The 23,827-nt window shown below is 42.6% G+C and overlaps 1 protein-coding gene across 1 annotated transcript in view; it reads left to right on the forward strand.

Annotated features, from left to right (window-relative positions):
• Positions 1 to 20,580, forward strand: part of MREG (melanoregulin) — a 48,591-nt gene extending 28,011 nt beyond the window's left edge. The window contains exons 2-7 of the mRNA XM_075284403.1: positions 1,009 to 1,083; positions 9,013 to 9,106; positions 13,477 to 13,630; positions 19,419 to 19,509; positions 19,960 to 20,123; positions 20,207 to 20,580. Coding sequence (XP_075140504.1) covers positions 1,009 to 1,083; positions 9,013 to 9,106; positions 13,477 to 13,630; positions 19,419 to 19,509; positions 19,960 to 20,123; positions 20,207 to 20,308 — 680 coding nt within the window. The 3' untranslated portion in view covers positions 20,309 to 20,580. The remainder of the gene's footprint in view (positions 1 to 1,008; positions 1,084 to 9,012; positions 9,107 to 13,476; positions 13,631 to 19,418; positions 19,510 to 19,959; positions 20,124 to 20,206) is intronic.
• The last annotated feature ends 3,247 nt before the right edge of the window (positions 20,581 to 23,827 follow it).

The following is a 23,827-nucleotide window of genomic DNA, read 5'->3' on the forward strand; positions in this document are numbered from 1 at the left end:
CTTTGTTTCATCAGTCCACAGGACCTTCTTCCAAAATGAAGCTGGCTTGTCCAAATGTGCATTTGCATACCTCAGGTGACTCTGTTTGTGGCGTGCTTGCAGAAACAGCTTCTTTCTCATCACTCTCTAATACAGCTTCTGATTGTGCAAAGTGCACTCTATTGTTGACTGATGCACAGTGACACCATCTGCAGCAAGATGATGCTGCAGCTCTTTGGAGGTGGTCTGTGGATTGTCCTTGACTGTTCTCACCATTCTTCTTCTCTGCCTTTCTGATATTTTTCTTGGCCTGCCACTTCTGGGCTTAACAAGAACTGTCCCTGTGGTCTTCCATTTCCTTACTATGTTCCTCACAGTGGAAACTGACAGATTAAATCTCTGAGACAACTTTTTGTATCCTTCCCCTGAATAACTATGTTGAACAATCTTTGTTTTCAGATCATTTGAGAGTTGTTTTGAGTAGCCCATGATGCCACTCTTCAGAGGAGATTCAAATAGGAGAACAACTTTCAATTGGCCACCTTAAATATCTTTTCTCATGATTGGATACACCTGGTTATGAAGTTCAAAGCTCAGTGAGGTTACAAAACCAATTTTGTGCTTCAGTAAGTCAGTAAAAAGTAGTTAGGAGTATTCAAATCAATAAAATGATAAGGGTGCCCATACTTTTGCAGTAGTCAAATTTTGGTTTAATGCATATTGCACATTTTCTGTTAGTACAATAAACCTCATTTCAATCCTGAAATATTACTGTGTCCATCAGTTATTAGATATATCAAACTGAAATGGCTGTTGCAAACACCAAAATTTTTAGAACTAAAAATGATTAAGATTAATAGGGGTGCCCAAACTTTTTCATAGGACTGTACTTCGAGCTTACTTCTTGCCAATTGCCATTGCATTGATAGCACAGCCCCTTTAATTTTAGATGAAACAGTAAGGTTGATGTGAAATGAAAATATAAGAACCATGATTTATATGTTGTAACGTCTTCCTTTATTTTTCTAGGTTTCAGTCTTAATGAAGCTCTCCTATTCCCAAAGCAAATCATCAATAAAACCCTCTGTGCCAATGGCCCAAATGGTGAGTGTAGTTAAATGGTCGGTAACTTTCCATTGGACATTCACTTGAAACTACCGTATATTAAAAAATGTAATATCTTATCATAAATAAGGATTTTATAAGGCATGTATGAAGTTAGATTTCGCCCATTCCCCTAGAGTGACTTTCATACCCATCAAAGGTCCCAAATTTCCAGAGACAGGGCTATAATTTATTTGTATAGAGGCGGAGAGGAATCTTGGACAAACTACTTCTATAGTGAAAGAAAGATGGCATGTGAAGAATTGATGTGGACATGGTTGCGACATTCCGGCACTCGACATAGAGCAGGCCAGGAGCCTCCGCAAAGCACAGAGGAGGCCATGGCCCGTCCTAACACTTGTATTCTGTGATGCTAGGAGCCTCTGCCTCCCTGCATGGCTAATGCCCTATACTAAAGACATGATCACAGTTCATTATTGGACAGTAGTCCCATGGGGAAGAAGGGACTCCGAACACCATAGGTCACTATAATACTTGGAGTCCAGTGTCCCCTGCCTCAGTGTCCGGTAGGTGAAATGCAGATAAGGATGCACAGCACCACGATAAATTGGTGGTGCCCGAGAAAGGTACCACCCTGTATACATTAGTAGAAAGAAACTTGTCGATGTTATGAAAATATGATGTCGCGTTGAATTGAAACTTGCAGTCCAGACATACATGGTGTAACATTTTGGTGACAGATCAAACTTCATCTGCCACAGATTGCTTCATATTCTAAGTATATGACAGTGCCTAAGGGAGTTCTTAGCAAAAAAAACAAAAGCAAGCTAGCTCACGCATATGCCAATGCTGTTAAACATGCGAGCTTGTTCACTTTCTTTCTAAGCACTTTCTTATGCATTGATATACATTAAAGGGGCTCTATCAGCAAAATTATGCCGTATGAGCCCCACATTTAAAAAGGTTATTCAGTCACCGCTAATCTTATTTTAAACCCCCCCATTTTAAACTAATACCCTAAAAACCAATATGCAAATTATACTTACTATGCACGCTGGCCGGTTCATGCACTGGTTGACGTCATCTTTGATCCCGCCTTCTGCTGATGTCTTCTTCCAGTGACGTCCTCCCGGGCTTGCTCTTCCACACCTCCATCTTCTTATCTTCCTGCGGGCGCTCCGAACTTCCATTAACAAAAATGGCGTCGGAGTGCGCGCAGTAGCGCTCCGGAGGGAAGAGGGAAAGCAACACAGCCTGCAAATGATACACTGTATGATGACAGATAAGACAAGCAGCATGCTCCCAAGACTGTTATCTCTGAATCTCCATGCAGAGGTAACAGAGATACTGATCATCCTCCTCCTCTGCAGAGTTGTGACACTTACTGGTCATTAAAGGGGGTCTCTGGGCTTATAAGATTGATATACTATATTGCAGTATATTATAAGATCCAGTCCTATATGGTGGGGACACTATTTTAATGTAATTGACTAAGGTATTGAAGGTTTAAAAAAAGGTATTAAAGGGAGGGAAAAAACAGCCTTTGAAGGGGCCACACGGTGGCTCAGTGGTTAGCACGGCAGCGTTGGAGTCTTGGGTTCGAATCCTGCCAAGGGCAAAAACCATCTGCAAGGATTTTGTTTTGATTCACAGATACATTGGTAGGTGCTGAAGAAGACAGCATCCCTTTTTTGTGTATGGCAATCGGATAGAACACGGAAATATGTTACCATGTACCATGTCTTGGGTTTTGTAGTCTACACTGAATTTTTGCAACTGATAATCCTTTCAATTAATCTGAATCATGTTGTTTCCTTGGCAAGCAAGATTTCTGTAACACCAATTCGGAAAATGGAACAGTTCTATTTCTGCAATAAATTCTGCCACGTGTGAATCCACCCTACTGCACTTAGTATTTACATATTTGGCTTTGTGAAAGTCGTTACTCGATGTTAATGCCCAATTAACATCTGACTAATCTGTAAGCCCTTAGGGACTGATGTTCAGGGTTCAAATCGGAGTCATAGCTTTCACTTAAAGCTTACTGAAACTTTGAAACGTTTGATTTTCTGGCCAGCATTCATGGCATTAATACATTTTGTAATTTAGTTTAGGACCTCCATTGAAATCCACCTTTTGTCCCTTGAATTTATATTGGTATTAGAAATCTTCACTGCTTATGACTTTTGGAGAGCAGGGGTGTAATTTTGGGGGGGTGCAGAGGGTGTAGTCGAACCGGGGTCCAGGAGCCTTCGGGCATAAGTATTGAGATTGCAGTTTCCATGTGACCCATAAACCAAGGAGCCCCACAGATTACCCCTAACCACACTAAGGTGGATTAAACTCCTTAGCACCCGTAACCATCACTATCCAGAATTAGCTGTAGAGATGAGGTAGGGGGCCCCAGACAAAAGATTGCACCGGGGCCCACAAGACTTTAGTTACGCCACTGTTGGTGAGTACAGGTGTAATGCAGAAAAGTTAAGACTGGTGGGGGGTGGTCACTTCTAACATGTAGAGCCATGGCCTCAAAAGAAAAATGAGATTCCAGCTTTCATATGACATCAATACTTCAGTTCTAACTTTCCTGAGATACTAATTGAATACACAGTCAGAACATAAGAGCTGTAGAATTATCATCTTGATGTTATAACATGACCTAAGAATCTTGTCTTTGACACCAGATCCATGGTTCTATGTTTAGTACAGTCTAATACAGTGTCTTGAAGAAGTATTCACACCCCTTGAACGTTTTCACATTTTGTCACTTTACAACCACGGACCTAAACATTGAGACTTTAAGTGATCGACCAACACAAAATAGCACAAAATTGTGAAGTGGAAGGAAAATGATACCTGGTTGTCAAAATTCTAATTAAATACAAATCTGAAAAGTGTGACATGCAAAAGTCTTCAGTCCCCTGTACTCTGATACCCCTAAATAAAATCCAGTGCACACAATTGTCTTCAGAAGTCACTTAATGAGTTAATAGAGTCCGGCTGTGTGTAATTTAGTCTCAGTATAAATACACCCATTCTGTGAAGGCTTCAATGGTTTCTTAGAGAAGACTAATGAACAAACAACATCATGAAGACCAAGGAACTCACCAGACAAATCAGAGATGAAGTTGTGGATACGTTTAAAGTAGGGATAGGTTATAAAAATATATCCCAAGCTTTGAGCATCCCAAGGAGGACTGTTCAATCCATCATCCAAAAATGGAAAAAGTATTCTACAATTGCAAACCTACCAAGACATGGCCGTCCACCTAAACTGACAGATTGAGTAAGGAGAGCACTGGTCAGAGAAGCAGCCAAGAGGCCCATGGTCACTGTGGAGGAGCTGCAGAAATCTACATCACAGGTGGGAGAATCTTTTTACAGGACAACTATGATGTGCACTCCACAAATCTGGCGTTTATGGAAGAGTGGCAAGAAGTAAGCCATTGTTGAAAGAAAGACATAAGAAGTGCGTTATTCAGTTTTCCATAAGCCATATAGCGGCCACAGCAAACGTGCTAGAAGGTGCTCTGGTCAGATTAGACCAAAGTTGAACACTTATGACTTAAATGCAAAGCGCTCCGTGTGGCGGAAAAGTAACACTGCTCATCCCCTGAACACACCATCCCCAGTGTGACACATAGGGGGCAGCATCATACTAGGGGGAGACTTTTATTAGCAGGGAAACTGCTCAGAATTGATGGGAAGATGGATGGAGCTAAATATAGGGCAATCCTGGATGAAAATCTGTTGGAGGCTGCAAAAGACTTGATTGGGAAGGAGATTCACCTTCCAGCAAGACAATGACCCCAAACATACAAGAGATACAGTAGAATGGATTAAGATCAAAGAATATTCATGTGTTTGAGAGGCCCCGTCACAGTCCAGACCTAAATCCCATTGAGCATCTGGGGCAAGACATGAAAATTACTGTTCACAGACGTCTCCATCCAATCTGGCTTAGCTTGAGATGTTTTGCAAAGAAGAATGGGAAAAAATCTCAGTCTCTAGATGTTCAAAGCTGGTAGAGACAGAGCCCAAAAGACTGGTAACTGGAATTGCAGCGAAAGGTGGCTCTGCATAGTATTGATATAGGGGGCTGAAGACTCTTGCACGTCACACTTTTAAGATTTTTATTTTATTCAAATTTTGAAAACCATGTATCATTTTCCTTCCACTTCACAATTGTGTTGGTTATCACTGAAAATCTTGATAAAATACATTTAAGTTTGTGGTTGTAAGGAGTCAAAACGTGAAAAACTTCAAGGGGTATGAAAACTTTTGCAAGCTACTATATGTAAATGTTTGTAGTGTCTTCCCCTCTCCAGCCTTAGTTTATTATTAGAGATGAGCGAACAGTAAAATGTTCGAGATTCGATATTCGTTTCAAGTAGCCCCTCAATATTCAACTACTCGAATCGAATATCGAACCCTATTATAGTCTATGGGGGGAAAATGCTCGTTTCAGGGGTAGGCAACATTCGATCAAATTATACTTACCAAGTCCACGAGTGAGGGTCGGGCTGGATCCTCCAAGAAGTCTTCTCCATGCAGCGTCCCCGCGGCATCTTCCGGCTCTGAATTCACTCTGTCAGGCATCGGGCCTGGGCAGAGCCAACTGCGCATGCCCGCACTACAAGTGGACATGCGCAGTCGGCTCTGCCCAGGCCCGATGCCTGGCAGAGTGAATGAAGAGCCGGAAGACGCCGCGGGGAAGCTGCACGGAGAAGACTTCTAAAGGTAGGAGAAGAACCAGTGTTGATTGGCCGACTGTATAGCATTCGGCCAATCAATGCTGGTTCTGCATCGAACTTTTACATTCAAATAGTGAGTGGTACTCGATCGAGTACGAGTATTTTGCATACCGTAGTATTCGATCGAACACCTACTCGATCGAGTACTACTCGCTCATCTCTATTTGTAGTGACTTCCCCTTAGTTTATTATAGCCATTCTACCCCATATTCACTGTCAGCAGTGGAGAATTTCTAATGTCATTAGAGAAACAGGTGACAAAGTGGTTTTCAATGCAGAATTTCAATAAAATGAACCAAAAGGTGTTAATTTGTGTTAATAAATATAATGAGAAATCTATTAAGGGCACAAATACTGGCAAAAAATCAAAACTTGTTTTAGGCTGAGGCCCCACGTTGCAGAAATGCAGCTATTTTTGTGGCAGATTTTGTTGTGGTTTTTTTGAGTCAAAGCCAAGAATGGTTACAAAAGGAATGGGAAATATATAGGAAGTTCTTCTACTTCTACCTCCTGCTCAATCCACTCCTGGCTTTGGCTCAAAAAACGCAGCAAAACCTACAACACAAGAAGATGCGTTTCCACAACGAGGGGCTTTAGCCTTAAAGTTTAAGTATACTGTAAGGGTATGTTCACACAGCAGAATTTGGCTCCTCAAAATCAGCTCCACATTCCATTATAAACCAGCCTTCATTGTTTACAATGAGAGGCAGACACTGATTTTTTTTCCTCTAGTCAATTTTTTCAGCTAACGGAAAAAATAAGCGCCATCCAGGTAGTAATCCGCCTTATAACTCCTTGAAATGAGAAGGAGGAGGAAAATGGTGGCCCTTTCATCTGGGCCTTATCAGTAGTGGACCTCCATTGTCTTCTCGTCACAGGTAGTCTGTGGGCAGAAAATGAAGAGGAATTCCTCTTCATTTTCCACCATGTGAACTAACCCTAAAACTGAGTTCATATGGGGGGTTTTGTACCGGATTTTGAGGCAGGAGCCGCCTCAGAATCCGGTCCAAAAAATGCCTCTCATGGCATCCAGTCACAGCATTCTGCTCCAGATTAGGCCTAAATGAATGGGCCTAGTCAAGAGGAAGTCTCACACAGCTGACACCGTGGTGGAATTCGCATCAAGATAAGGCAGCTTGCTTCTTTTTTCCGCGAGAGGTAAAAAAACGCCAGCGGAAAGAAGAAGTGAACGGCTCCCGTTGAAGTCAATGGGAGGCATTTTTTTGAGATTCCGCATCAAAATACGATCCAAAAAACACTGTGTGAACTCAGCTTAACCACTTCCGGACCGCCCATAGACTATATACGTCCGGGAAGTGGTTGCCTTGTTCTGACAGGACGTACCAGTACGTCCAGTCAGAACACAGTAGCTGCACGGAGATCGTGCAGCTGCTGAAGCTGGGAGCCGGCTGTAACTTCAGCCGGAGCTCCCAGAGAGATGGCAAGGAAGGTTTATTCCCTTCCCTGCCATCTCAATCACTGTGTATACAGCGCTCAATGAGCGCTGTATACACGGCTATGGGTGCCGCCATGATGCGGCAGCCCTCTGACCTGGCAGTCATGTGATCCGCCGGGAGCAGCGTCTTGCAAGAGCTGCTGGGTCCTACAGAACCCAGATCAGCTCTGCATACTGTGTATACACGTGCAGGAGGTTGGATTCCTCCTGCAACTGAGGCTAAATGTACCAGCCCCAGTATAGGGGAAATCAGCCTCTAATACAAAAAAGAGTGATCAGATGTCCCCAAAGGTCTCTTATGACCTTATGGGGACACAATCTGAAAAAAAAAAAATAAATAAATAAAAATATAATATTTTTTTTTTGAAAAAAAATGTAAATAAAATAATTAAAAAAAAAAATAATAATACACTAATAAAACGCCGTTATTAAAGGTTATAGCCCCACCCCCGACGACACCATACAAAATAAAAATCACCATAACTGAGAGAAAGAACTATATTATAAAGTTTTTCAGTGACACTGTGTTATTAAATAAAAATAAATAAATAAATAAATTGAAAACCAGACACAATTTCCCTCCTATTATGTTTATATTTTCCCGGATATAAAAAAAATTAAAACACATTCGAAAATAAAAACATCATAAAAATAAAGCCCTATGTGTCCCCGAAAAAAGACGCAAAAATTAGTTGAATGAGATGTATGAGAAAAATGTTAAAGCCCTCTAAACTGCACATACAAAATAAACCTAAAATGTGTCTGGTCCTAGACCACAAATTGGCCCGGTACTGAAGTGGTTAAGTAAGTGAGACACTGAATCATTACTGGCTACAATGTTGATGTTAGGCCTTATGCACATGATATAAGTCTTCAGGAAAAACTTCAATGTGTTGCTGCTGCAGTTTTTCCCGAAGCGCTTTTTTGCTGCGACCCGCTACGTGGGGCCTTAGCCATCATGCTGGACAGAAAAGACAGAGCTTGTCAATTTATCATTTATGATCTAAATGATCCTATAAATCAACATCTGTATAGACCTATAGATATTCATGATGTGATGGCGATTCATGTCATGTGAATAAGCCATTACGGAGTGGCGAGTATTGAGAAACAACCTGTAAATAAGGCGCGTCGCCCTTATACAGAGCTTTACTGCAATGCATTCAAAAACACACATGCTTTTTTAAAAATTCCCCAAAAAATTAAAAAAAACCATAAATTTTTATTATAAGGAAATAAATGCATTGTTATATGCCTGTGTTTTTACACAGCTGAGCGTTGAGTGCGGCTATACCATCATTTAGACACTGTGTGGCAGCACCCAGACACTGAACCTAAAAAATGGAATGGAAAAATGGAAAAAAAGAGGCAGAAGCGAAGTATCAGCTGTGTCTCCTCTCTGTAATACCTTCTCTCCCTTTATGATCCACTCCAGGTTTTAGATTCAAAGCTGTGTCAGAAAACCTGATGCAGAAATCAGTTGTGTAAGGACAGCCTCAAAGTCTTGTGTGTTACAAAACCATTCGAGGACTTGGGCCGTCTCTACTTTGTGCTTTGCATGATCCTCCAAGAGAATGTTAAATCCCTGCAGCGATGACGAATAATGCGGAGCCCTGGATTTTCTCTGCAATCCCTGCTCCTTGCAATGTTTGTATCTGTACACAAAGCTGTAGGGTCAGTATGTCGTGTTGTTGTAAGGGGAAGGAGGACAGGTAAGATCTTCAATCCTAAAGGCATAACTCTATTTCTTATTAACAGAACCCATGGGTATGAAGGATTGGTTGTGTGCCTTCTGCTGCCTCAGACTCGGATGTATCGATTACCCCAAACATGAGAAACAGCCTCTAGTAAAGTAAGTGCATTGTATTACTGTGGTTGTATAGTAGATGTATTACTGTGGTTGTCTAGCAGATGTATTACTATAGTTGTATAAGGAAAATGTTTGTTCTCGTACTGTGTTAGCCAGTGGGTAGGAAATATAAAAAAAAACAAGTTTGTATAGCAAATGTTGTATTGTACATTGCAGCTATACTAGCGTACACTCTTGTTAGTTGCCACATGCACAGACCTGCACCGCAGAGAGGAAGGCCCGAGGATAGCTCCGACTAATGTGATGTGCCCGTGACTCAACTTTTACTTTGTACATCGTTGAATAGTTGACCTACGTTCTTGTTTCTATGACATGGTCAATGCCAAGTGCAAACAAAGGGGCTTCTATATTAATTGTGGTTTATATGGACAGCACATGGAGAGGTCACATTAGTCAGTGACTACATTCAGCTTGTATGTCTAATAAACACCTAAGGGCAAATTTGACTTTATTTTTGTTTGTTTTGTTTTTTTTGTTTGCTTTTTTTAAAAGAAGCCTACTTGCCGTACACTACATCTATTATGTGTTTTACGCTAGGTTCACACTAGCATTTGGCAGTCCTTTCTCAGCTTTCCGTCTTCTGCATGCAGAAGACGAAAAGCTGACAGACCGGGTCCGGCCGTGAGTGGCGGTGAGCGTTTTATGCTCTCCGCCGCGAAACCGTTTTTTTTTATAAACCAGACAGAGAGTACTGCATGTCTGACTCTGTGTCAGATTTAAAAAAAAAAAAACGGTTTTGTGGCGGAGAGCATAAAACACTCACCACCGGACATCTTTCAAACCCATTCAAAGGCTATTCACGCATATGTGGGGCTCTATCAGCATAAATTTGCTGATAGAGCCCCTTTAAATTGGGAAAAAAATGTAGGGGGAACTCTAGAATAACTCTACACACAGTATTATGTCCCATAGTGGCCCCTACACACAGTATTCTTCCCCATAGTGGCCCCTGTACACACTATTATGCCGCATAGTGGCCCCTGCACACACTATCTATTATGCCGCATAGTGGCCCCTGCACACACTATCTATTATGCCGCATAGTGGCCCCTGCGCACACTATCTATTATGCCGCATAGTGGCCCCTGCACACACTATCTATTATGCCGCATAGTGGCCCCTGCGCACACTATCTATTATGCCGCAGAGTGGCCCCTGCGCACACTATCTATTATGCCGCAGAGTGGCCCCTGCGCACACTATCTATTATGCCGCAGAGTGGCCCCTGCGCACACTATCTATTATGCCGCAGAGTGGCCCCTGCGCACACTATCTATTATGCCGCAGAGTGGCCCCTGCGCACACTATCTATTATGCCGCAGAGTGGCCCCTGCGCACACTATCTATTATGCCGCAGAGTGGCCCCTGCGCACACTATCTATTATGCCGCAGAGTGGGCCCTGCGCACTCTATTATGCCGCCACCCAAAAAAAAAAAAAAAAAGTGTTTTGTTTTCCCCCCCATGACCCAGATGCTTACAAAGTATAGAAAATGAAATAAAGATTTGTTAGATATTTCAACTTAAACTGGGTTTGGTGAGAGTACGAGACCTAACATTTTGGGCTTACCCAGACTCCCCTTCTCTTAGGGTTTAATACAGTGGCAGGTATTAGGAAGTGAACCTCTTGGAATTACTGGGATTTCTGCATGGATTACCAATAAAACAGTGGCTGATTATTTTCCGAGTAATTAGACAAATCCAATTTAAGCTAATATAGAAACGGTTGTACGGTCCATTTACTTTATTGTGCACATTGAGTAAACCAATACAGTGCAGGGAGAAAAGGTAAGGAAATCCTTGAATTTATCAACATTTAGACTAGGCTCCCTCCCTTCCCCAGCAGCTGTTACCTCCGCCAAATATTTTGTCTAGCTATAAATAAGATTTGTAGGACATTGAGGAGGTTATATCTAGGATGCCTTATGTACACATCCATCTTTAGGTCAGTCCACAGCATCTTCAATAAAGGGATTTTCCGGGCAGAATTTTATTTATTTATTTTTTTTTTTAGAAAGGTCTGTTAGTGCTAATAATGAGTTAATAAGTACACCCATATACCTTTAGCAGTGTTTGGATTATTTCCTAGTGTCCTCTGCCTTTGTTTATAGGGTGTTAGCTTCCTGCTGTGTAGCTTTTACTGTAGTTTCCTCTCACTCCTACTCTCCCCCTGCTTGTTTCACAAACCTAGTGATCCCGCCCATTACTTGCCCTTCCCTGTCTCACTAACCTAGCGATCCCACCCATTACTAGCCCCTCCCATCCTCCCTGTCTCACTAAAAGTTGTGATCCCACCCATTACTACATCCTGTCTCACTAACCTAGTGATCCCACCCATTACTAGCCCCTCCCATCCTCCCTGTCTCACCAAAGACTCAGGCAAAACCCATAGTATGAATAAACCTGAAGGTACTAACGTGATGGACGTCCAGAGGCCAAACATGCCTGTAGGTCAAACATTTTTAACAGAAGTCCAAAGGCCACAGGTGACAGAGGTTTATGTATGACAGAAGCCCATGGGTGAAAGTCACAGCAGGCCAAAGGCCATAAGTAGCTGTGGAACTAACATAACAGAAGCCAGAGGGCCTGTACATGACAGACAGAAGGACAATAACTCTACAGATAGAAAAAGAAACATAACTCCAACGTATATGGACAGGAGGACGACGTGTCCAAACAGCAAATCATGAAACAGGCAAATGAAACATTACTCAGAGTACGCAGACTTATACAGGGTAGTATGACAGCAAATGCAGAATGCAGGCTTAGACAGCTCCACTTTTGTCTCATATTATAGATCATTTTTCCCAAAACCAATATGGAACAAGTGGACAGCAATGGCTCAGTTTTGGACAATTTGTCTAAATGTGAATTAATACTCTGGTCTTTTGCATTTTCTAGCTGCATGTGTCTCTATAATAAGTCTTGTGAAAGTTATAGTCTACACTAACCCATTTTCACATGAAGAACAAATTTCACAGTCACCAGGCTTTGTGTGCCTTTATTTAGTGGGTGAGGCATACGTGAAGCCGACACTTCCATTCTCATCTCCTTAACTGAGCCAATTAGCTCTTACTTACTCTCACAACCTTCTCCTCCCGGAGTGTTCTCAAAGGAAGACATGAATGACACAACTGTATAAGGCTACTGTCAGGGTCTGGGGTTGCTAGGTGGTGTGGCATAGACACACAAGTCCAGTTTCTTTTGTCCAAAGCAAAGGTAGAGTTTATTTTCACTCAAAAAAGTAGTGCAGCAACAACAGGAAACAATACAAAAATAAATACCTGCCCGGCTAGGCTCTAACTAAACGTAGAATAGGTTACCTCACCTAGAATAACAGAAATCCTAAAGGCAGTAGAATCATTCAGGACACAGCTCCAAGAATATGACCTCTTTCTTTGGCTCTCCAGCCAAACTCTGCCAAAGTGTTGCTGCTGCAACAACTTCTTAAGCCTCCTTGACGAGGAGACTCTCTGCAGCTAAGTCGCTGCCAGATCATCCCCAAAGTGTGGACTGGAGGGGGGTGGAATTACAGGTCCCACTACCAATCCTACCTGCCATTCTGAAAAATCCAGCCCAATACTGAGCATTTACCGAAATGCTGAGCAGACGAAAGTTATCTGCTGAGAACAAACATTCCTTCTTGAGTTTTCTCATCTCGCCCACCTGAGTAGTGCCATCGGCTTACACTACATTCACACAGCTAAGGTGCAAAACAGCTATGGCCATTTTCACAGTTACCTGGAAGGATTTGTGAAAACAGACAAAAATAGCACATGACCTATATTTTGAGAGTCCGTTACAAAAACAGACATCACACACCCATTATATGTGTAAGGATGTGTTCACACCTGCGCCCGGTCTCCGCTTTGCAGGTTTCCGTCTTTTGCCCGAGAAACTGGACAGGAGATGGAAACCTGCTGTCATTTTTCAAACCCATTCGTTTGAATGGGTTTGCAAAGTGTCCGCCCGTGAGCGTCTTCTGGTCTCCGCGGTAAAACCGTTTTTTTTAACCAGACACAAAGTCGGACATGCAGAAGACGCTCACGGGCGGACACTGACTGCCGGGTTTTCGTCTCCTGTCCAGTTTCTCGGACAGAAGGCGAAAACCCACAAGGTGGCGACTGGGCACAGTTTAGTTAGGTTGTGTGCATCTATACATGTGACTTGGATAACAATCCAACCAATTCAATGCAGAGATCTAGGTACTTAAGTACTTTATTTTGGACCTGTAGATTACATACAAGCAGCTTTTGAAGATGTTACTATTACTAATGGGACATCCACATACATACTGTGTGGTTTATTTCAGTAAACTAAGATATTGACAGGTTATAACCTTTTGTTTTATCAGCAATAACAACCATATCCAGAATTACTCTGTGAGCCATGACGATGAGAGAAACCTGTGGAGTTCGCCTCATGACCTGTCTCATACAGAAGCTGTAGATGATAGGATGCTGCACTCTTGGATACAGACGAGACGCCAACTAGAGAAAGACTCTGAGGTAGGTAGAGAGCAATAAGGAGGTGTAAGGACTGAGCTTATTCCTCATCCCAACCATCGACACCAGGTAAGCCTTCCCAAGCAAAACTTTCCTGGTGTCACAGGGTGGACTCCATTAAAAGTAATGAGAACTAGGGTTGCGCCAATCTTGAAATTTCAGGTTCGTTTTTAAAATCTGATTTCCGATCATTTTCCATTCGATCCCCATCCTAATTCCGATTTTTTAATAATCGAAGATCAGATTTTAAAAATGATCCTATTCACTACACAGCATGGAGTCCAAAAATTGTTTAAATTTTTGGATTCCACGCTGTGTACTGATTACAAAAAAAATCCCCCGCCTAATTAGTCACCCTGGTGTCCACTTACCTGCACAGATCCTCTGCCGATCCCCGTTCTTCTCGGTCCGGTCCTCTCTCATTGACATGCCTTCAGAGTGCCGTGCGCGCCCCCACCTCCCTAGGCTAGTGTTAGAGATGATGGGAGTAGGCAGGGCTTGTTGTGGCTTAGGAGAGTGTAAAGCAGGGATGAAGCAAAAGAGTAGATAGACAAGTCAATGTACAGTAGTATCTATCTACTTGTGAACTTCAGCCATGGCTTATCATATGGTGAGTGCCTCGTCATCATCACAGCAGTGCAGCACAGAGTGATTTACTGCAGCCTGCCACTGTTCTGCTTCGTCCCTGTTTTACCGTATACTCAGCTCTGCTACATCTCAGATGGATGAGGATGAAACAGAAGAATGGCAGGCTGCGGTAAATCCATAGGAATGAATGGACGCAGCCAGCACGCAGGGTGTTAAGCGGCCGACGCCGGCAAAGTCTGCGTGCCAGCCGCTTCCATTCATTCCTATAAAACCTAGTGTATGACACTGTCAGGGCTCCTAGGAACCTATCTATAAAACATAGTGTATGACACTGTCAGGGCTCCTAGGGACCTATCTATAAAACATAGTGTAGAACACTGTCAGGGCTCCTAGGAACCTATCTAATTTCTAGCTCTCTAAGGCAAATGCAGCTGACGTTATGTCAATGGGAAATTATTATACTCTGGGGTCTCTTTAGATAAAAAAAAGACTTAATGAGAAGTAAGGTATGAATGTTTTGGGGGGTTTTTGACACCTCCTCTGGGCCTCCACCTAATACACTCTGGGGTGTGATGAGACCCCACAATTTAATGTGGTACCCATTTTAGTTCACCTGAGACAAATCTCCATTTGTTCTATTTTACAAAAAAAATTAAATTTGGAATATTTGGGTGAACCGGACCCAGTATTAGTGGGTTCACCCGTCTACAGTCACAGCATTTGGATGAAATTTGATGATGTCTCATCCACTATGAAGCTAGAGTACAATGTGGTTGTGCATAGTGAGTACAACCAGGGGTTTCCATGATGAGAATATTGATGGCCGATTATTAAGATAAGGCTTTAACCCCTTCCCGACATGTGCCGTAATAGTACGGCACGTGTCGGGTCTGTAACTATGGCGACCGCCCGGGAGCCGGGCGGCCGTCATAGCCGCCGGGTGTCTACTGCTTTAAGCAGTAGACAACCGGCTCTAATGCCTCCGATCGGTCCCCGGACCAATCGGAGGCATTAACCCCTCCGGCGCTGCTGTCAAAGGCGCCGGAGGCGCCATTTTCCCGGCGGCGCATGGGTGCCGCCATTTTGGCAGGGATCGCCGGCTCCTGGAGCATGCTCCAGGGCCGACGTCATGTTGCCATGACAGCCGGGAGCCTTGTTAAAGGCTCCCAGCCAGTCTGCAAATTCTCTCTTTTGCAGGCTGGTGCATGATTTTTTGCAATGCATTGTAATGCATTGCATTAGTGATCAGACCCCCTGGGGTTCAACACCCCTAGGGGGTCTAATAAATGCAAAAAAAAATTTAAAAAAAATTTAAAAATATAAAAAGTATTAAAAGTTCAAATCACCCCCCTTTCCCTAGAACAAATATAAAAGTAGTTAAAAACTGTGAAACACATACCGTATTTTTCGGACTATAAGACGCACTTTTTTTCCCCCAAATTTGGGGGGAAAAGAAGGGTGCGTCTTATAGTACGAATGTGGCGCCTGGCATCCGCTGTAATAGAGAGGCGGAAGCCGGCAAGTGATAGACGCCATTACAGGTGCCGGGGCCTGCGACATCGCTGCGCTCCTCTGCCCTGCATGAAGCCAGCAGCGGGAGGAGTGATGCTGCTATTCCGCTCCTCCGTCCCCCCGCCGCTGGCTTCATGTAGGGCAGGGCAGCGATGTCTCAGGCCCCGGCGTCTATCCCGTGCCGGCATCCGCCTCTCTAGTACAGCGGATGCCGGGTCAGTATCGGTGGCCCCTTCTCCCCCGGGGCCGGTCCCCACCGGCCCCGTACCTGTGACGTTGCAGGCCGGCTCCTGCGCGGCGATATCGCAGGAGCCGACCTGTTCGGGTGACAGCCGGGAGCCTAATGAGGCTCCCAGGCCTGTCACTGCTGTATTAGTATTGCGGCTGGTTCTATGACCAGCCGTAATACTAATAGACAGAATGTCCCATAGACGGCAATACAGTTGTATTGCCGTCTATGGGACTTGCAATCAAGTGACCGCAGGTTCAAGCCCCCGGGGGGGAATAAAATATTTAAAAAAAAATAAAAAAAAAAGCTTTAAAAATATGAAATAAATAAAAGTTCTAAATCACATCCTGTCCCTAGAATATATATATAAAAGTAGAAAATCATATATCATAAACCACCGGGTTTTTTTTCAATAAAAGGTGAAAATGGTATAACTAAAAAGTACTTCTGGCCCCGCAAAAAAAAACACTCTATGCGTCCCCGTACAGCTGCAGGGTCACTTATCAATGTGGCCTTGCAGCTGTTGCAAAACTACAACTCCCATATATTAAATATTTTACCATTTTTTGCTTCAAAATTTTTTTTCCCTATTTTCCTCCTCTAAAACCTAGGTGCGTCTTATAGTCCGAAAAATACAGTACATGTTAGGTATCCCCACGTCCGAAATCGCCCGCTCTACAAATCTATAAAAATATTTTTCCTGTTCGGTAAACGCCGTAGCAGGAAAAATAGTCAAAAGTGCCAAACCGCCGTTTTTTCACTGTTTTGATTCTGATAAAAATTTGAATAAAAAGTGATTAAAGCAATAACATTTCCCGAAAATGGTAGAACTAAAAAGTACACCCGGCCCCGCAAAAAAAGACGCCCTATGCATCCCCGTACACTTACGTATAAAAAAGTTACGGCCGTCGGAATATGGCGACTTTTAGAAAAAAAAAATTTTAACACCGTTTTGGAAATTTTTTTTAGGGGACAAAATGTAAATAAAACCATATAAATTTGGTATCCCTGGAACTGAACCGAAACACAGAATATAGGGGACATGTCATTTTGGCTGCACAGTGAACGCCGTAAAACCAAAGCCCGTAAGAAAGTCGCAGAAATTCATTTTTTCTTCAAATCCACCCCATTCTGAATTTTTTTCCTGCTTCCCAGTACATTATATAGAATAATTAATGGTAGCATCATCAAGAAAAATTTGTCCCGCAAAAATTAAGACCTCATGTGACTCTGGGAGCGGAGAAATAAAAAAGTTATGGGGTTTAGAAGGAGGGGAGTCAAAAACGAAAAACGAAAATCAAAAAATGCCATCGGCGGGAAGGGGTTAATATTATTTGAGTGGGAGTCTGACACTGGCAGCTTGGAAGGATCGCTATATTTTAGCGCCACTTACTATCAGCGGTGCGCGGTATTTCAGCTTTGCCTTATTAAACTAAGCTTCTGTGACTCCTTTGTTTGCAGAGTTGCAGATTCTAATGACAATTGTGTTTTCTATTCTAATCCAAGCATTGCTGCTTTCCCGTATAAAATAATCACCATCACATTACTGGTTTATACTATGAGGGTTTGTGGCTGTTCTCAGTCTATGATGCCGCTTTCTGAGCGATTGGAATTTGTTTTATCCGTAATCTTGGCTCTGTGCACACCGCTTCTTACATGTGAAATATTGTTTGCTGAAAAATAAAAATTAAAAGGGTCAGGGGCTCACAAATTGAAAATGGAAAGGCAGAGAATACCCCACTGGTTTAGGCGTTGCGATCTCCAGTATGATCTAGGTCAGGCTGTGACTACTGTTGTCTAGTTCCAGCAGAGAATGGAGAAGATTTGATAATTGGCTCCTGTCTTATCAGATCAGTGACTGTAATGTATTGTTGTCGTCATTGATGCAGAAGCAAGAATACAACATACAGTGAATGGGTTAGATGGAAATCCCAATGATATGGAGAAGGCATTGTGTATACTTGGATGACATGTACAAGTAAACCAGTGGCCAGCCAGATGTAATGCAATAGTCAACTAGCCATATAACATAATACAAATGGAAATGCCCACACTATCTGACTGAGTACATTTACATGACCAGTGGCGTAACTAAAGTCTTGTGGGCCCCAGTGCAATCTTTTGTCCTGGCCCCCTACCTCATCCCTACAGTGAAATCTTGATAGTGATGGTTACGGTGATAAGGAGTTTAATCCACCTTAGTGTGGTTAGGGGAATCTGTGGGTCTCCTTGGCCTATGGGCCAGATGGAAGCTGCAATCTCAATACTGATGCCAGTGCTTATGGGCCCCCTAAGTGTCCTGGGCCCCGGTGCGACTGCCCCTCTGCACCCCTCAAGTTACGCCCCTGCTCTTGTCCACATATGTGACTATTAAGGGAAGCTGAGTCCAGCATTCAGCTATATCTGACAGTGCCATAGAAGTAAATGGAGCTATGAATCTCCATTCCTCTCATCCATGATTAATGATAGCAGAGTGACGGATGCAGAATGAGCCCCCTCCATCTACATCCCTTCCCAATGACTAATGGAAAAAACATGAAGGAAGAAAGCTTTCATTACAAAGTAACACATTTTCTTACGTCATATTTTTGTACATAAGTGAATGCAAATGGAGGGGCTCCATCATCAGTCACTTAATGTCCATCACTGTCATTGCTCTCATCCTATCTATGATGGATTGAGCAATGGACATTATTAATAGTAGTGTGAATGTACCCTAATGGTGACCACGCACAATCTGCTGTTCTGTACATGCAGAGACTCTTTTCTAGAAAATTGCTGGGGTCCCAGCAGTCAGGCTTTTTCTGGAATACCCCATTATGAAAAAGTTATGCTTTTGTTGCAGACTTTTGCAGCAAAATCTGCAAGAAAAATTGCAATTTTTCTGTATTGTGACCCCCAGCCTAAAATTCTTACTACAGATTTTCAGTAAATAATAGCTATTGCAAGCCACAGCAATGTTGAATTTGTGTTTAGATGAAAAATGTGTTATTCTTTAGGTGATGGTGCCAAATTTTTATTTAAAGCGGTATTCCCAACTCACCCCCTCACCAAACTGCATGCTGTGTGCTCTGTTCACTTCCTGGTTTTCTCAGTGAATTGGTGGGTGGGGTTTCACTTTCTGTCTCCCAGGCAAAGCGCTGCTTTGTAAATGTTTGCAGTCAGTAATGAGAGATGGTTGTACATAAATTAGCACAGTATCACTGGAAGATGCACAATATCAAGCTGATGTAGCAGAGCTGGATTTGATGAGAATCCCAAATTTACATGCTACAGGACCAAGAGTCAGCTATGTATTTAGGAAAAGTCTTAAGTCCGCATAAGTAAGCAGTATAGATAGGATCCTTGAGATGGGACAACCCCTTTAAAGCAAAGTTCAGACAAGTATATATGTTGGGTGTGTGAACTGTCTTTTGAATACTTACAAGAAAGAATATTACTTACTTTCTCCTCTTCACCTAGGAATGGCAAAAACTCAACTATGAAATTTACACTCTAAGGCAAGCAAGAAGAGAAGTGAGAACAAGGTGGAGGCGGATACTGGAAGACTTGGGTACGTTGGAAAAATATGAAAAAATAAATCATTTGATTGATTGCAGATTTCACATTGGCCACTAGATGTCAGTACAAGAAACTGCGTTCTTATATGACAAGACTAGACGATTTCATGTTTGGTGCACAAATTATGACTATTGGGCCAGTTACACAGCCATACATGTAACACAGCAACAAAACCACTGGGTGGCAGCGCATAAACACACAAGATGTCCCAAGATATCCCTGTTTGCAACATCTTGGCATCTTAAAAGATGTTCATTTTATGATCTGAACTTGTCTACTTATGAAAAAAGGTCTGTAAGGTCAGATCTGCCTACGTGCCCCACATGTATGCACAAATCTAAAAGTTGAAATATGCGTAAAATCTTCTTCTTATGGGGTTGAGGATTGGTACCTGTTACCTAGAATTTCATGACATCAATATTAACCCATCTGTTTTCTCCAGGTTTCCAAAAAGAAGCCGAATCCCTTTTGTCTGTCACAAAGCAAAGTACCATCAGTTGCCCTAAAAATATGAAGAAGGCTATGGAGCTCCTTCTGCGACTTGCAGATGATACGACAATCTTCCCAGCGGGGTGGGATCTTCCGGAGCGATACCTTTATATAATGGTAAACCTTCTTGATCTCGCAGTAGTGACTTGTGCGGTGACAAGTAACATGGTGATACATTGTAACTCTGTTTTGTCCCACAGGACCGACTGATCTGTCTCGACGCCGTTGAGGATTTCTTTAACATTGCTCATGAGAGATACCCTAAAACCCATGAGGAGTCGGGTTATAAAATGATAAAGTGATGCTCCTTCTGCATGGCCTTCTATCAGAGCTCAGAGCACGAGGGCTCTTTCCGTCACCGGGGCCGAGGGATCCTCGTCTTAATGTTTTTTGGCTGCAAGTGCTGATCTGAATCAAAGTAACTCTCAGACGGCACCTTGTAAATAAATGGGTCTCTATGAAGGATGTAAAATCCTTTACCCTCAACCCTGGATTATTCGTCTGTCCAGCAGATGTGACGTCACGACTATTATCGACCAGAAGTAGTCGCTGCTTCCACTGCTGCGCTGCTGGCAGACTTGTCGCTAACCTCTACGAAGCTTCCACGGGCTCGATGCTTGTTAGTCTTAAGAACTTACTGTTTTTTGCAAATATGTATTTAGGAAAATTTAATTTACTCCATTGCTATATCTAGAAACCTTGACCGGATATAAGAGTGACCCTGGATCCTCTGGTTGTCCTTCCTGGCATCAGAAGATCACACAGGAATAAGTTACTTAGATACGACTTTACAACAATAGATTATTTTCGAGACCCTATTCCAGGCCATGCTATATCCCATATTTTGTTCACTTTGCTTAAAAAAAATTTGCAAAACCAAAAATACCAACTACTCTCCAAACCGGAAACGGTAAGCGTCTGTAGTAGACTTGCATTTCCAGGTTTTGTCATTCTCACCATGGGTCATGAGATGTCAAAATACAAAGTCCCTCTCTATGGAGCCCTTGCATTGACTTCTGGGTCTGATGGGGTGTGAGGTCAGCAATGATGTCATGTACAAGGAGGCAGAATTGCTGTTACGTCTGCTGAGCATGCACGGGGCGTCTTGCACTGTAGACAAGGTCGCCTCTGCTGCTCTGAAGGTCACAGGGGTAGAAATCTGTCAAATTTTGTCAAAATGGACAAAGTCTATTTTAAGGAGGATCGGGCTTTTGCAATTTTTATTTTTTGCTTACTTGCTAACCCTTTTTAAAGGGATGGTCCAGTATTTAAAGGCATGTAGCTTCAAGATTCTATAAAAGAATTAAGAAATCTGATTGTAACACTGAACCACTGCCATTGGGGAAAATGGCCGCTGTGTAACCTGACGTCAGTAGGAATGACAAGACCCCAGCTCATGAATATTCGCCATCTTTTTCCTTTGTAATAATGGTTGAGCTATCGAGATGAATAATTCCGCTTTAGCTTCGTGCCGCTACTTCAGACCCGGCCAAGTCTTGATGTGTAGTCAAATGCTGCAAACCTCTGTAAGTCTATTGAATCCGAAAAACAGCTACTGCCATGAACAAGACCCTAGAAAGGATTATTCTTACAGGTATCCGCTACTTCCCCTATTATAATGCGTAGATTTCTATCATGTTGTAAAGATTCTATTATTGTGCATTGCAGATATTTTATATTTCTTCTTATACGATTGTGTATTAACAAACAAAAAGTCAATTGACTAAGTGTAACTATTACCAAGCTGATGTTTCTTTGTTTCCCTAGATCAGCAAAAAAAGGTGCCAAATCTGTAATAAAGAGCTTGTGTTTACAGGGAACAGTCGTCCGAAAAGTTGTCACTATTTGTGTTCTTTATTTGTCTATAGGTATTGATTTACCTTAAATCGGCCAAAAATAAGTGTTTCCCATCTGGGCCACTAGAGGCCGCCAGCGTGCTAGATGATCAATAAGAATTGTCACGTATTATAAGTAAAAAATATGCAAATCTATTCTCCAGGATGTAATTAGGAGAACAGCGCCTCTGTATATCGCCCTCTAGAGGGTAGCCTCCTTAACATCATGCATGACTCAGTTAATAAGCCTATTGACATGATGCCGAGTTTATTGCCAAGTTAGTATTTCTATTCCAAAAGGAACAGATTCCCGGCTATGGACAGTGCTGTTTCGGTCTTTTGGACCTCCTCAGCATAGCGCAGGGATACTGATTTGTCCATAGCTGGGAATCTGTTCTTTCTGGAATAGGAATACTAATTTGGCAATTAAATCTGCATCATGATAGTAGGTTTATTAACTGAGTCATGCATGATGTTAAGGAGGCTGCCCTCTAGAGGGCGGCGTACAGAGGCACTGTTCTCCTAATTACATCCTGGAGAATAGATTTGCATATTTTTTACCCAGAATCCCTAGCGGAGCAGGAATGACTTGTAAGTCTCCGTACTGCCTATGTTGGCACACACTCTCCCTGATGTGTACGATTATCCCCTGACCCGCGTATTATAAGTAATATTTTGCTTCTTTACACCACAACCGTGTCTTTTCTTAGCCCAGACAAACCCTTAGTTGTTACAACTGCACAATATCCTTGAGTTATGATTAATAATAGTATCTTCCCTTCCTGGTCTTAATGTGAAGGACTAAGCGTACGTTCCTATAGAGGAATCTGCTATGGATTTCTGAGCAGTTTCCATTCCCAAACCCATCTCCAATTGTTTTCAATGGGAGACAGAGATCGCAGCAGGACACAGAAGAAATCGGCGTGCCGCTCAATTTGGCCCATTCATCTGGGCTTAATCAGCAAATGAAAGCCGTGATGGAATTCTGATGCAGGGACATCGGCAATCCTGTGGCCAAACACAGCAGCGGAAAATTAAGAGGAAGCTGACGGAGCACAGGGGGTGTTCTCTCTGTGCTCAGAGCACAGCTGCGTCATACCCTCCCTGGCCTTCACTCCGCCTCCTGAACCTTTCCTGTACCCCTCATTCTATATAGATCAGTTGACATCAGCCTTCTCTTCTCTGCATTAGCAGCAGCAACTTTCTTCAGCGAGATTGAAATCCTGCAGATGTGCTCAGTACTAACCCCAAGTGGACATGTCGGGCCAAGCGACAGCGCATGCGCGGGATTCCAATCTCACTGAAGAGAGTTGCTGATGCAGTGAAGAAGAAGCTGACATTAACTGATCTACATAGGAGGGGGCATGCAGGGAAGGTCTAGGAGATGGGAAGAAGGCCCAGGGAGGGTATGACAGAGCGTCCCCTGTGCTCCTTGAGCTTCATTAGCATATAATAGCTAAAAACGAAATCATTCAAAAATGGCTGCGAGCAGAAGAACAGAAAAGGTAGGACTAGAATAGCATTTATAAAGACTATTCCATCATGGGTAGGGTTGAGCCGATCTTGAGATTTCAGGATCGATTTTAAAATACGATTTCTGGTCATTTTCCAGCCGATCCCGATCGTGAAATTTGCTTGGTCGCCGATCGGAATCTGATCTATCCCGATCACTAAACCCTAATCATGGGCTTATTTTTTTTTTTAAAAAAAAAAGCATATTCCTAATGATAGAATCTCTTTAGTAATAGAGAAAACTGGGATATCAATAGTAAAAGACAGTTCGGAGTCTAATTTTTTTTTTTTTTTTTATGCAGCCATTTTTGCTACATATAAAATCTTAGTCTATATATTCTAAAACATCCCCCACCCCATCACTGGCAACTTCTACATCTGTAGATACTGGTAATACACAGTGAGTTACAGGTATATTGGGCACAGACTCCCTCGCAATGCATCGAGAATTTTACAGCCTGTTTTCTACTAAGA

This window comes from Leptodactylus fuscus, chromosome 8, assembly GCF_031893055.1.
Source record: "Leptodactylus fuscus isolate aLepFus1 chromosome 8, aLepFus1.hap2, whole genome shotgun sequence".
Taxonomy (NCBI): domain Eukaryota; kingdom Metazoa; phylum Chordata; class Amphibia; order Anura; family Leptodactylidae; genus Leptodactylus; species Leptodactylus fuscus.